This window comes from Prionailurus viverrinus, chromosome D1 (genome assembly GCF_022837055.1).
Source record: "Prionailurus viverrinus isolate Anna chromosome D1, UM_Priviv_1.0, whole genome shotgun sequence".
NCBI classification, from domain to species: domain Eukaryota; kingdom Metazoa; phylum Chordata; class Mammalia; order Carnivora; family Felidae; genus Prionailurus; species Prionailurus viverrinus.
Genome location: NC_062570.1, coordinates 44,779,859 through 44,794,848, shown reverse-complemented (window position 1 = coordinate 44,794,848; position 14,990 = coordinate 44,779,859). Strand labels below are relative to the sequence as shown.

At 37.6% G+C, this 14,990-nt stretch overlaps 1 protein-coding gene across 1 annotated transcript in view; it reads right to left on the bottom strand.

The window, feature by feature from the left end:
* The window catches only part of CTSC (cathepsin C), a 111,991-nt gene extending 97,220 nt beyond the window's left edge, over positions 1–14,771 (bottom strand). The window contains exon 1 of the mRNA XM_047877121.1: positions 14,746–14,771. Within this exon, the coding sequence (XP_047733077.1) occupies positions 14,746–14,756 (11 nt within the window). The 5' untranslated portion in view covers positions 14,757–14,771. The remainder of the gene's footprint in view (positions 1–14,745) is intronic.
* Positions 14,772–14,990: the final 219 nt, after the last annotated feature.

The following is a 14,990-nucleotide window of genomic DNA, read 5'->3' as shown; positions in this document are numbered from 1 at the left end:
TTTTCTTCCTCATTAGTTTCTTTTTTACACTTTTCCCCACTTTACTTTTTTTCTCTTTTCTTCCCTTTCTTTTCTTTTTCTTCTTTTTCCATCCTAAATAATCCAGTCCAAAAAACATTAGGTAGTAGGTGTCTGTGGTGGGAGGAGGGCCACTGTGGCACAGCATGAGGAGTCAGAGCTCAAGGCAGGTAGAAAGGGTGTCTTTTTAGGAGGGTGTTACAGTGATGGCATCAGAACCCGAGAGTTGGGGGACATGGCCCTGCACACTGTGCTGGTGCCAGAGAAGGATGAAGATAGCATGCACATGCTGGGGACTGGAATCAACAGTTCTCAGACCACTCTGGGATCCCTAGTCCCCCTGTACACCCCTCCTTGCCAGGCAGGTTGCTTAATCTCAATCCCTGTGCAATATAGCATAGGATATGTAGTCTGAGTGGAGGTAGGAGGGCAGTAGAGGAAGGAGGGTGTCCACATGGGGAGTGGAGGCAGCTCAGAGAGAGTGTCAGAGTCCAGGTAGGGAGAAGAGAACATCTGCAAGAGGGAAAAGTGGGCATTAGTACTGAAAAATTGTTGAAATTCCCAGGGCTTGGACAAAATAAGTAGATAAAGGGTATTGTGAGCCAGGTTTATTGCTTTCAGAAAAGGATGGAAATATGGAAAGAGAGAAAACTAGAATGAACCTGTAGTGTTAGACTGGACTTGAGATATCAATGTGACCTTATAATATACAATGTATAGGCCAACATAAATACAGATGTAATTGTGAGTATGCATGTATGTATGTATATCTTTTTTTAAATGTTTGTTTATTATTTTTGAGAGAGAGAGAGAGAGAGAGAGAGAGAGAGAGAGAGAATGAGTGGGGGAGGGGCTGAGAGAGAGAGGGAGACACAGAATCCGAAGCAGGCTCCAGGCTCTGAGCTGTCAGCATAGAGCCTGAGGCGGGGCTTGAACTCACGAAATGTGAGATCATGACCTGAGCCAAAGTCGGACGCTTAACTGACTGAGCCACCCAGGCGCCCTGCATATATGTATGTATATCTAAATTTAAATCTAAATTTTTATCTCTGTATCTATCTATATTCTTACCCTGTCTACTGACACTACAGGCCTAGTGTCAGCTGCAGCTCAATGGAAGCAAATACATCTAGGACCCAGATGTTAGTTTGTAAATATCTTTTTCCAGTAGTAGTAGTAATAATAATAATAATAATAATAATAATAATAGGACTTCATGGAGAAATAGCTAGTTCCAGGTCTAAAGAAGGGGAAATACAAAATGAGCCTAGATTATCCTGTTCTGTCAAAAACAAAGAGGTGCCCAAAAAGATGAAGACATATTAAAATGATACAGAAGCCAGCTAAAATGGGCTCTTAAAGGCCCAATATGGGACAGCATGAGTATGAGAATTAAAATGGTATCCATAGATGAAAACCCATTGAATTAAATAGAAGTCTATGAGACTAGACGAGAGTTAGTCTGCTGTGAAAATGAAGCAGGCTCAACTGGAATGAGAGGTAGACCTCCTGAGATTTACAAGAGGAGATTTAGAACATGGCAGAGAAGTAGGGAGACCCGAAGTTCCCTCATCCCTCAAACACAGCAGTATTGAGGCCAGAAGACTTGAAATTCCAGGTATCCAGGCTATAGAGTGACAGAAACATTTCCAGGGGCCCACAGAGACAACTTGGCAGGCCACAGGTGCATTATTACAAACTGGGAGAGAGAAAACAGGCAGCGTAAGCATGGAGGGGAGGAATCTCCTTCTGTGGAGAGACAAAAGGGAGAGAAAGAGAGGCTGTGGAAGTGTAAGATTGAATTTGGACAAGAGAAAAACCACGGACCAGGGAATGGAAAAAATGGATAAAGAACCAATTTCTACCTCATTCTAGGGTTTCAGGGCTTTCTCCTGACTGGGGCCTGCCACCTTGTTGGCATGCCTGGGGAAGAGGAGAGCCAGCCCTGGGCTTAGTAGCCAGCTCAGAGGCGCAATCGGAGAGAGCAGTCCTCTCCCTTGAGTGCTGTGGGAAGAAGGTAAATAGCCTCCAAGGACAACAGACCCTGCAGATTCCCACCACCCAGAGGCTTTTTGTCGGCTGGCTGGCGGAGTGGCGCTACCCCAAAATGGGCCACATGGAGCAGGATCCTTTAAGCCATTGGGGTTTGAATCCTAGTTGAGCACCTGGGAGGCATGGGAGACTGTGGAATAGGACAAGCCAGCCAGTTCGTGCCTGCACACCACTGTGAGGATGGCCTGAACAGTGTTTGGGACACCTGGTCCAGAGGGTGAGCAGACAGACTGGGGCATTGCCATTTTTCTCCCCATCATCAACAAGTGGGGCTTCAGGGAACAGACAGCAGGCACACAGAGGAAGGAGGACCCCCCTACACCAAGTCACGTTCCTCCAAGCCTGGTAACTGTGTATCTACCACTGTAAGATTGACACTGACCCAACCAGACAGTCTCCTCCAGACCAGCACAGGCACTGGTTCCAAGGCACCATCAGAATCAGTCCAGCGGTTTTGCATTTTCTGATTCGTACACACACACACACACACACACACTTTTTAATTTAATTTAATTTAATTTTATTTTATTCTTCTTCTTTTTCTTCCTCTTATTCATTCCCTTCTCTATTCTGGTTATTCTGCCTGGTCAATTTTTTTTTTCTTTTCTTTTTCCCCATCCCTATCATTTCTCTCTTTGTATTGGATAAGGCTTCTTACACCACTCCCCTTCGTTTTTAATAAATTTTTCCAGGATTACTTCAATGAACAAATCAAAGCACATCTTCTGGAAGGTCCAAACCACCACCACAAGTAGGGAGATAAAGCAACCAGAGTCACAATAACAAAGAGCATGCAACACACTCCAAAAACACCTCCTGCAGGGCCGGGCCTGGATGGTGGATGACCCCTTTTTAATATAATAGTGTTCACAGGTGCAGGACACATAATAAGCTATTAAAACACATAAGGGACAGAAAACTAGCCAAAATGACAAAATGGAAGAATTCTCCTCAAAAGAAATTCCAGAAAGAAATAACAGCAGCAGAATTGCTCAAAACAGATATAAACAATATATCTGAGCAAGAATTTAGAATAAAAGTCATAAGATTAATAGTTGGACTTGAAAAAAGCATAGAGACAACAGAGAATCCACTGCTGCAGAGATCAGGAACTAAGAAATAGTCATGATGAATTAAGAAATGTTGTAAATGAGGTACAAAATAAACTATATGCAGTGACATCAAGGATGGAGGAAGCAGAGGAGAGAATAAGTTAAATAGAAGATAAAATTATGGAAAATGATAGCCAAGAAAAAGAGAGATAAGAAAATACTAGCGAACAAGGGGAGAATTAGAGAAATAAGTGATTCAATGAAACATAATAAGATCCATATCATAGGAGTTCCAGAATAGGAAGAGGGAGAGAGAGGAAGAAGGTTTACTTGAACAAATTATAGCTGACAACTTCCTTAATTTGGGGAAGGAGAAAGACATCCACATCCAGGAGGCACAGAGAACTCTCTTCAGATTTAACAAGAATAGATCTTCGCCACAGCATATCATAGTGAAACTGGCAAAATACAAAAATAGAGAATTTTGAAAGCAGCTAGGGACAAATAGGTCTTAATCTACAAGGGTAGACACATAAGGGTAGTAGTAGACCTGTCCACTGAAACTTGGCAGGCCAGAAGGGTAGGAAATATCCAATTTGGTGTATAAGAAAAATATGCAGCTAAGAATCCTCTATCTAGCAAGGATGTCATTCAGAATAAAAGGAGCAATAAGGTTTTCCCAGACAAATAAAAACTGAAGGAGTTCATGACCAGCAAAACCAGCCCTGCAAGAGATCCTAAAGGGGATTCTGTGAATGGAACACTGCAAAGAATACAAAGGACCAGGGACATCATCACAAGCATGAAACCTACAGATAACACAATGACACTAAATCCATATATTTCAAAAATAACTCTGAATGTAAGTGGACTAAATGTTCCAATCAAAAGACACAAGGTATCATACTAGTTAAAAAAACAAGACCCATCTATTTTCTGTCTACAAGAGACCCATTTTAGACCTGAAGACACCTTCAGATTGCAAGTGAGGGGATAGAACCATCTATCATGCTACTGGAAGTCAAAAGAAAACTGGAGTAGCCATACTTATATCAGACAAACTAGATTTTAAACTAAAGGCTATAATAATAGATGAAGTGTATTATATCATAATTATGGGGTCTATCCATCAAGAAGAGCTAACAATTGGAAATGTTTATGCTCCCAACTTGAAAACAATATACAAATTGACTAATCGCATACATAAATAATCTTACTGATAAGAATACAGTAATTGCAAGGGACTTTAATATTTAATACTCCACTTAAGACAATGGACAGGTCATCTAGGCAGAAAATAAGTAAAGAAACAATGGCCTTGAATAATACACTGGACCAGATGGACTTGACATATATATTCAGAACTTTTCATCTAAAAGCAGCAAATACACATTCTTTTTGAGTACACATGAAATATTCTCCAAGATAGATCATATACTGGGTCACAAACAGCCCTCAGTAAATATAGAAGAATTGAGATCATACCATGCATATTTTCAGATCACAATGCTATGAAACTTGAAAACAACCAGAAGAAAACATTTGGAAAGCCTCCAAATGCATGGAGGTTAAAGAACATCCTACTAAAGAATAAATGGGTTAACCAGGCAGTTAAAGAAGAGATTAAAAAATATATGGAAGCAAATGAAAATGAAAACGCGACAGTCCAAATGCTTTAAGATGCAGCAAAAGCAGTCCTAAGGGGCAAATACATTGCAATCCTGGCCTATCTCAAGAAATAAAAAAAATTATAAATATAAACCTTCACACCTAAAGGAACTAGAAGCAGAACAGCAAAGAAACCTCAAAGCTAGCAGAAGAGAAATAATAAAGATTAGAGCAGAAATAAACAATATAGAATCCAAAACACAGTAGAACAGATCTATAAATCTTAAGAGCCAGTTTTTTGAAAGAATAAACAAAATTGATAATCCTCTAGGTAGACTTCTCAAAAAGAAAAGAGACAGAACCCAAATAGATAAAATCACAAAGAAAGAGGAGAGACCACAACCAGTTCCACAGTAATATAAACAATTATTAGAGAATACTATGAAAAATTATATGCCAACAAACTGGACAACCTGGAAGAAATGCACAAATTCCTAGACACCCACACACTACTAAAACTCAAACAGGAAGAAATGGAAAATTTGAACAGACCCATAACTAGTGAAGAAATTGAATCAGTTATCAAAAATCTCCCAACAAATAAGAGTCCTGGGTCAGATGGCTTCCCTGGGGAATTCTACCAGACATTTCAAGCAGAGTTAATACCCATCCTTTTCAAGCTGTTCCAAGAAATAGAAATGAAAGGAAAGCTTCTGGACTTATTCTATGAAGCCAGCATTACCTTGATTCCCAAACCAGACAAAGACCCTACTAAAAAGGAGAATTACAGGTAACTATCCCTGATGATCATGGTTGTAAAAAATCTCAACCAGATACTAGCAAATTGAATTCAACAGTATATAAAAAGAATTATTTACCACGATCAAGTAGAATTCATTCCTGGGCTGCAGGGCTGGTTTATTCATGAATCAATCAATGTGATACATCACATTAATAGAAGAAAGGATAAGAACTATATGATCCTGTCAATAGATGAAGAAAGAGCATTTGACAAAATACAGCATCCTTTCTTAATAAAAACCCTTAAGAAAGTCGGGATAGTAGGAATATATCTTAACATCATAAAAACTATATATCATCCTTAATAGGGAAAAACTGAGAGCTTTTTCCCTGAGATTAGGAACAGGACAGGGATGTCCACTCTCACCACTGTTGTTTGATATAGTGCTGGAAGTCCTAGCATCAGCAATCAGACAATAAAATGAAATAAAAGGCATCCAAATTGGCAAAGAAGAAGTCAAACTTTCACTTTTCACAGATGACATGATACTCTACATGGAAAACCCAAAATACTCCACCAAAAAGCTGCTAGAACTGGTAAATGAATTCACCAAAGTTGCAAGATCCAAAATCAATGTACAGAAATCGGTTGTATTTCTTTACACCAATAATGAAGAAAGAGAAATCAAGAAATCAATTCCATTTACAATTGCACCGAGAATCATAAAATATCTAAGAATAAACCTAATCAAAGATGTAAAAGATCTGTATGCTGAAAACTATAGAAAACTTATGAAAGAAATTGAAGAAAACACAAATGGAAAACATTCTGTGCTCATTATTTGGAAGAATGAATATTATTAAAATGTCAATACTACCCAAAGCAATCTGCACATTCAATGCAATTCCAGTCAAAATAACACCAGCATTCTTCACAGAGCTAGAACAAACAATCTTAAAATTTATATGGAACCACAAAGGACCCTGAATAGCCAAAGTAATATTGAAAAAGAAAACCAAAGCAGGAGGCATCACAATCCCAGACTGTAACCACTACCACAAAGCTTTAATTATCAAGACAGTATGGTACTGGCACAAAAAAAGACACATAGACCAATGGAATAGAATAGAGAACCCAGAATTGGACCTACAAATGTATGGCCAGCTAATCTTTGACAAAGCAAGAAAGAATATCCAACAGTAAAAAGACAGTCTCTTTAGGAAATGGTGCTAGGAGAATTCGACAGCAACATGTAGAAGAATGAAACTGGACCACTTTCCTACACCATACACAGAAATAAACTGAAAATGGATGAAAGTCCTAAATGTGATACAGGAGAGGGAGGGAGGCAAACCATAAGAGACTCTTAAATACAGAGAACAAACTGAGGGTTGATGGGGGGGAGGGAAAGGGGAAAGTGGGTGACGGGCATTGACGAGGGCACTTGTTGGGATGAGAGCTGGGTGTTGTATGTAAGCCAATTTGGCAATAAATTATATTTAAAAAAAAAGAAAGAAAGAGACAGGAAACCATCAAAACCCTAGAGGAGAAAACAGGCAACAACCGCTTTGACTTCAGCCGCAGCAATTTCTTACTCGACCTGTCCCTGAAGGCAAAGGAAATAAAAGCAAAAATGAACTACTGGGACCTCATTAAGATAAAAAGCTTCTGCACTTCAAAGGAAACAATCAACAAAACTAAAAGGCAACTGACTGAGTGGGAGGAGATATTTGCAAATGACACATCAGATAAAGACTTAGTATCCAAAATCTATAAAGAAGTTACCAAACTCAACACCCAAAAAACAAATAATCCAGTGAATAAATGGGCCAAAGAAATGAATAGACACTTTTTCAAAGAGGATATCCAGATGACCAACAGACCCATGAAAAGATGCTCAACATCACTCATCATCAGGGAAATACAAATCAAAACCACATTGTGATACCACCTCACACTGGTCAGAGTGGCTAAAATTAACAAGTCAGGAAACAACAGATGTTGGTGAGGAAGTGACGAAATGGGAACCCTCTTGCATTGTTCGTGGGAATGTAAACTGGTGCAGCTGCTCTGGAAAACATTGTGGAGTTTCCTCAAAAAATTAAAACAGAACTACCTTATAACCCAGCAATAGCACTCCTAGGAATTTATCCAAAGGTACAGGAGTGCTGATTCACAGGGGCACTTGTACCCCAATGCTTATACCAGTGCTTTCAGCAACAGCCAAATCATGGAAAGAGCCCAAATGTCCATCAACTGATGAATCGATAAAGAAGATGTGGTTTATATATACAATGGAATACTACTTGGCAATGAGAAAGAATGAAATCCTACTATTTGCAACAACATGGATGGAACTGGAGGGTATTATGCTAAGTGAAATAGGTCAGAGAGAGACAGATACCATTTGTTTTCACTCATGTAGATCTTGAGAAACTTAACAGAAGACCATGGGGGAAGGGAAGGGGAAATATAAAACTTTCAATCAGACAGGGAGGCAAACCCATAAGATACTTTTAAATATGGAGAAGAAACTGATGGTTGAGGTGGAAGCAAGGGAGAGGGGAAAATGGGTGATGGGCATTGAGGAGGTCACTAGTTGAGATGAGCATTGGGTGTTTTATGTAAGCAATGAATCATGGGAATCTACCCCCAAAACTAAGAGCACACTGTATACACTGTATGTTAGCTAACTTGACAATAAATTATGTTAAAAAAAAGAGAATTCTATGAGCCTGTACTGATGTATATACAGACATATATGCATGGATAAAATGAAGGTTTCATGAGGAATGGAATATTAAAAGATCAAAGTGTCTCCCCACTAAATACTTACTAATTACAAAGGGAAAAAGTGTAAATTAACAGTAGAGAAGCCTGGCAGACACCACCCTAATCAAGTGGATGTTATCAGTAATGGGACAAATCAAAATTATTTGCCAATTAATAGGATGTACTCAGCACCACCGCTGTGATATTCCTGCAATAAATAGATTACTTGAACCTTATTATGAGGAAATGTAAGATGAACCCAAATTGATGAAGGGCTACAGAGTAACTAGGCTGGAATTATCAAGTTCAAAAATTATCAAGTTCATGAAAGTCAAGGAAAAACCAAAGAACTAATGCTGATTGAAGAAGACTGACATGAAAACTAAATAGGCAATATGATTATGAGTTTGATCTTTTTGCTAATAGAAATAGTACTGATACAATTAATGAAACTTTAATGGGATCTAAAGATTCATTAATGGTGATATTTCAATACTTTTCTGATTTTAATAATTGTTTATGATTATATAGAATAATGTCCTTGTTTGTAGGAAATACATGCAAAAGCATTCAGAGGTAATAGAGCATCACATCAATAACTTACTTTCAAAAGGTCAGGGAAAAACTATTCCTACTGTACTTAAAACTTTTCTGTAATTTGAGATTATTTCAAAATAAAAATGAATAATCAAAATGTATGTATTTCTAGACTTGAAGTGCTTGAGATGACAGAAAATGCTTTATTTTCTTTTAATCCCATCTAAGCACCTAGCACAGCTTCAAGAGATACTTTCAAAAAAGGTGTTTATCAAACAAATAAATCTAAAAGAATGGACAGAAACCAATGATAATTAAACTGATTGCTAATCAGCACTTCAGAGAATTCAATGATTAGTACTGATTGTGCTCACTAGCATTTATATAATAAAAGCAACAATATATTTTTATATATTATATAACCAACAATATATTTTTAAAGAGTTGAAACAAAAATGGTTGTTGATAAATCTTAAAAGTTAAATTAAGCATAACCTCCCATTTCATTGAATATTTCAATTATTTAAGATTTTTCTGCCCACAAATAATTCAAAGAATAGTTTTAACATTATGGATTGTGGATAAGATATGAATATGTAAACACAATTTGCATTCTGGGAGTATAATGTATAGTTTGGCAACTAAAGTAACAATACTGTATCATATATTAGACAGTTGCTAAGAGATTAAGTCTTAAAACTCATCCCAGGAAAAAAAATTATAACCACATGAAGTGATAGATGTGAACTAAATACATTGTAGTAATCATTTCACAATATATATGCATCAATCATCATGTTGTATATGTAAAACCAATACAACAGTAGTATAAATTACATCTTAATAAAACTGGGAAAAAACACAATTTGCAGATTTTTGGGGCAGAGATAATTATATTCCTATCCTTGCATCCATTTTCACTTTCTTCTTCCATAAAAGTACTCTGCTTTTTGAGCTGAGCACACTGCCACCTAGAAGAGAGACTGTTCCCCATCCTCCTTTATAGTTAGGAATAGGTACCAAGTTTGTGGCAGTGAGCTGTGAGTGGCTGTTGTCCAGAACTTCAAGAAAGGCTTAGTGCAGCTCTACCAACTCGACACTGTCTTGTGCTGGAGTTATTTACCTGAGAGAATAAGTTTCCATCTTAACTAGGTTTTGGAATTTTTCTGTAATACTCAGCTGAATATAATCCTAAGAAATACTCCATGTGTTAACAAAAATTCTCAGAACTGATCCAAACATCTGTCAAACATGTTTAAGAGCATGCTTCAGGTATACCTGGGTGGCTCAGTCTGCCAAGTGTCCAATTCTTGATTTTTGCTCTGGTTGAGATTTTGTGGTTTGCGAGATCAAGCCCCAAATTGGGCAGAATCTGGCCTGCTTTCTCCCTCTTTCTCCCTCTCTCCCTCTCCACCCCCACTCAAATGCTCGCGCTCTCTCTCTCAAAATAGATAAAGTAAAAAAAAAAAGAGCATTCTTCAAATATCAACTCCATTATGTACTAGTTACTTCCATAACCTTATGAAAGTTATTTAATGTCTCTTAACCTCAGATTCCTCATTTGTAAAAAAGAAATAATAATATCTACCTCATAGTGGTTCAGTGAGTATTCAATTAGATAATAGTTACTTCAGAATGAATGTCTGAAACCTAATAAGGATGCAATAAATGCTAACAGATCATGACAGCCTTTATTTTAATGCACATGGTTTTTTCTCTGCTTTGTAAATTATAGTATTGTTAATGTTTCACCAAGTTCTCATCATGGATTTTATTTCTTCTTAAATGTTTTCACTATAGTTAGACATTCCATGATATAAAAATCCTTTTCCTAGGGGTGCCTGGGTGGCTCAGTCAGTTGTGTTTCTGACTTTGGCTCAGGTCATGATCTCAGGGCTCGTGAGTTTGAGTCCCGCGTTGGGCTCTGTGCTGACAGCTCAGAGCCTGGAGCCTGCTTCAGATTCTGTGTCACCTTCTCTCTCTGCCCCTTCCCTGCTTATTCTCTCTTTCTCTCTCTCCCTCTCTTTTTTTTCTCTCCTTCAAAAATAAATAAACATTAAAAAAAATAAAACATAATCATTTCCCTAAATTCTGCTCAGTTTAATGCTGATTTTCTGTTCTATAATCATTTTTTTCTACCTAAAATCTGAATGATCAGTGTACCTCATCTGTAAACCATTTGTCTTGAGAAACAGGTATTGTTGACCTGGAGTCCATTAAATCAAACAAGATCACAGGAGGGATGTGTTTTGGTGTTGGCCAATACATCAGCACAGTTCTTGGGTCATCCCCTTCCCTAAGGGCCTGCAGGTTGGATTACTATCCAGGATCTCAATATGGCTTAAATCCATCAATAAAGTTTATGTGTCTTCATTCCACTAGTGTTCCTGGAACTAAATTATTACTCTTACTTCTCAGTGAGACCACTGTTTCTATGTTCCTTCTTAAAACTCTGTGACACATACTGGGATGACAAAGAGGATTGAAGACACCTAACAAATACAGTAGATCAGGTCAGACATGTTACATATCATTCTTAAATGGTATCTTAAACTGAATGTGGGCTGTAACTCCCATAGCATTTTCCCGCTTTCCCGCCTCCTGAGTAGATCTTGATTTTCTAGGAAGACCCATCCAGAACTCAACTCATAGAAGGAGCACCCTCAAAATCCTGGCTGAAATTTAATCCAATCACAATTAATCCAATCAAACTTTTATTGTATTGTTAATAAGGTATTCTCATAGATTGTAAAGCTGAAAAAGAGAAGATATCCTTTTCTAGAAAATACTTGTAATTGACGGGAGCCCATGGTTGCTGCACCAGAGCCCATCCAATGAGAAGACTTTTAAGCTTCTAGGAATGTAAGATGTCAAAAACATTCCATGGATTCAATATTATATGGTTCATTAGGATCTGTTGTGGCTATCCTTAGACATTTTTTGCTAACTAACAGAATTAAAAGATCAACTACTGTTGAAGAGGGAGGATTTTTCTTGGTGACTTTAGGATGCTGTTTCCATTGTAGGAATAATTATGCAAGGCTAAGTATCTAGGAAAGAATTGCCAGGGGCGCCTGGGTGGCGCAGTCGGTTAAGCGTCCGACTTCAGCCAGGTCACGATCTCGTGGTCCGTGAGTTCGAGCCCCGCGTCGGGCTCTGGGCTGATGGCTCAGAGCCTGGAGCCTGTTTCCGATTCTGTGTCTCCCTCTCTCTCTGCCCCTCCCCCGTTCATGCTCTGTCTCTCTCTGTCCCAAAAATAAATAAACGTTGAAAAAAAATTTAAAAAAAAAATTGCCAGAGAAAGAATTAAAAATAAGATTTTATATGGAAGTACCCACCTTGATCCTGAAAGAAAACAAATGAACAGCAACAGCAGCAATTGAGCAGAGACTCAAACTTAGAAAACCCAAATATAATTCACTGGAGTCAGTGTGAACAAAGCTGAAGTCAACTATATTAAACATCTTATGTACCAATCAAGTAAAGTATGTGTAAGTTGTAAAAACAAAAAACAAACAAACAAAAAAACACCTTATAAGTGAAGGTCTTATCTCTTTTTGTATTTCCCATTCTTAGTGCAGTAAGTGACAGGACACTAAATACATGTTTAATTAATTAAAAAAAAAACCACAAACACATTAAGCCAGAATAAGAGGCAGAGCTCTTATATAAAGGCTTTCCTTAAGAAATGAGGCTAAGTTGTTTATAATTCTTTTAAATACAGTGGGAAACAAATTTCAGGATATAAGAGCAAAACAAGTCAAAGAATTTTTCTTTTTTAAATTCTTCATCCAAGAAAATGCTTATTGGTGTTCAAATGTCATATACAGTGCTTCAAGTTCCCTGCTTTAAGGTTTATTTTGCACACTTGAGCCATCTACATATTTGAGCTGGGATATTTCCTTTGGAAAAGAAAGTAAAAATTAAAAGTTTGCCCACAAGTAAAAGTCCACAGGTGAGACTACAGGGTGCTTTAAATTGAAGTATTCAAATCCTTTTTAATCACCTTCCTTAATGTAAAAATGTTGAAATTTAATCCAAACTCTTTTAGATTATTCAGGATGATAAGCAGCATGTCTCTCTATATACTCTAAAGGATTAATTCAAAAAGCAACTTAAGACACTTTTTGGACAAGAAGATTTCCCCTTGGAATTTTGGAAACACACATAAATATTTTGTTTGGGGTGCTGAGGATGGAGCTGGTGTTCAGAACCCTAAAGTGGAATATCAGAAGGTGTTTATCAGGTTCATTCCATCGTAGACCTTTAGCTGTTTCCTTTTGGTTTCCTGAGAGAGATACAAGTCTCACAACTATTTTTCAGGTAAGGAAAATATTCAGTTCCCTAAATCTTCCTAAATTCCTCTACAGAAACTCAAACTTGAAATACAAGAGTAATGACTTTACCAAATTTTCTGTCTTCACAAGACTCTCCAATTTCCCACAAGGCCATGAGTCAATGTTTACAATGGTAGGTATAATTTTCATGACTTCTCAAGGAATTTCATTATTTTACATTAATTAAATGCTCTAGGAAGAGAAACATAAAGAGACAGATAGCAAGGTACACACACAAACACATAAACATACAAAAAGTGGAGTGAGATTAACAATAAGAGAAAGAGAAATTCAAAAGACATCTGTTTTACTTATTGAGTGAGCAAGAGGACTTCTTGTCCCTTCATATAGGCTCTTTCCATTTGCCTAGCATAGAATGATTATCTTAGTAAACTGGAGTCATTTCAAGATTTTAAAATTTGTATGTTTTTTTTTTAATTTATTTTTTATTTTAGAGAGAGAGAGCATGAGCCAGGGAGAGGGGCAGCAGGGATGGGGAAGAGAGAGCGAGAGACAGAGAGAGAGAAAGACAGAGAGAGAATCTTTAGCAAGCTCCATGCTAGTATGGAGCCTGATGCAGGGCTCAATCCCATCATCCAAAGATGATGACGTAAGTCAAAATCAAGAGTTGGACCCTCAACTGATTGAGCCATCCAGGAACCCCAAAAGTTTGTATGTTTTTGAGCATGGTTTCAAATGTAAACCAATTATTATGCTGAATCATATAAATTTGTCATTTTTGTAGGTCAAAAACTGTCAAATTCTAGCAATTTCCTATTGCTCAACTGTTCATATAATCTCTTATTGATTCTCTTGGTGAGGGAGGGATCCCATACTCTAAATAATACAAGATGATCAATCATATGATACTCAACACTGGAAAGAAGGAAGATATTGCTTGCTATGTAGGGCCATGAGAGTTTGTACTTGGGAGCAGAGTGAACACGCAGGGGCTGTGGAAGGCAGACTTTAGAGGAACAAGACGATGAGATTCCTTTGGTTCCAACAGGAGAATGTAACTGGCTTGTTTGAATAATCCCACAGGCTGACAGGGAACCGAAACAGTTAGGCTGAAGTACAGCGCAGCTGGTCCAGGTGTTAAGGAAACTAGCTGAGTGAGAAGCCCTCTCTGCTGGTTAGGAGACATATCTGATGCAAAATCCTTGGGACCCTTTGGGATGCTAGTAACCCATGTCAAAGTAGCATATGAAATTTTAGGTATTACAATGCATCAATCTAACTTCAACTGATATTCAACTGGTAAAAACTTCAACTGGAAAAAAGAAGTTGATGTGTTCTATTGTTGGAGAAAATTTAGTTGTGTGGTACTCATATCTTCGATATAGAGCCTCCCCAATGGTAATTTTCAGTATATGTGATTTTCTGATCAAGTGCTAAGATAGATGCTGCTAGTTGTCTACTCAATAGTGGTTCTTTCCTCTTCTTTACTAAGTTCAACTTTATTCAGGACAACAATGTACTCAGTTTAAAAATGTGATGTCATAGGCTCCATTGTATTTGTGACGGCCATGTGACATAGCTTTGGTCAAAAATATATTACCAGGAGGCTACTGGATTGGACTTTCAGAAAAGCAATGCTTCCCTGAATAAAATGTAACAGACTCACCTGGCACACATCTTTTGTTCTTAGCATCTTTGTCTTTTTTCTTTTCTTGTCTCTCATAGGAAGATGCAATGTCTAGAAGTGGAGAATTATGACCATAAGAAGGACACAACTTATGCATATATGTTAAAATTTTCAGGAGATAGTGTAACATAATTTATTACTTTTTAAAAATGTTTATTTATTTTGAGAGAGAGAGTGAGTGCACATGCACAAGGGAGGGGCAGAGAGAAAGAGAGAGAGGGAGA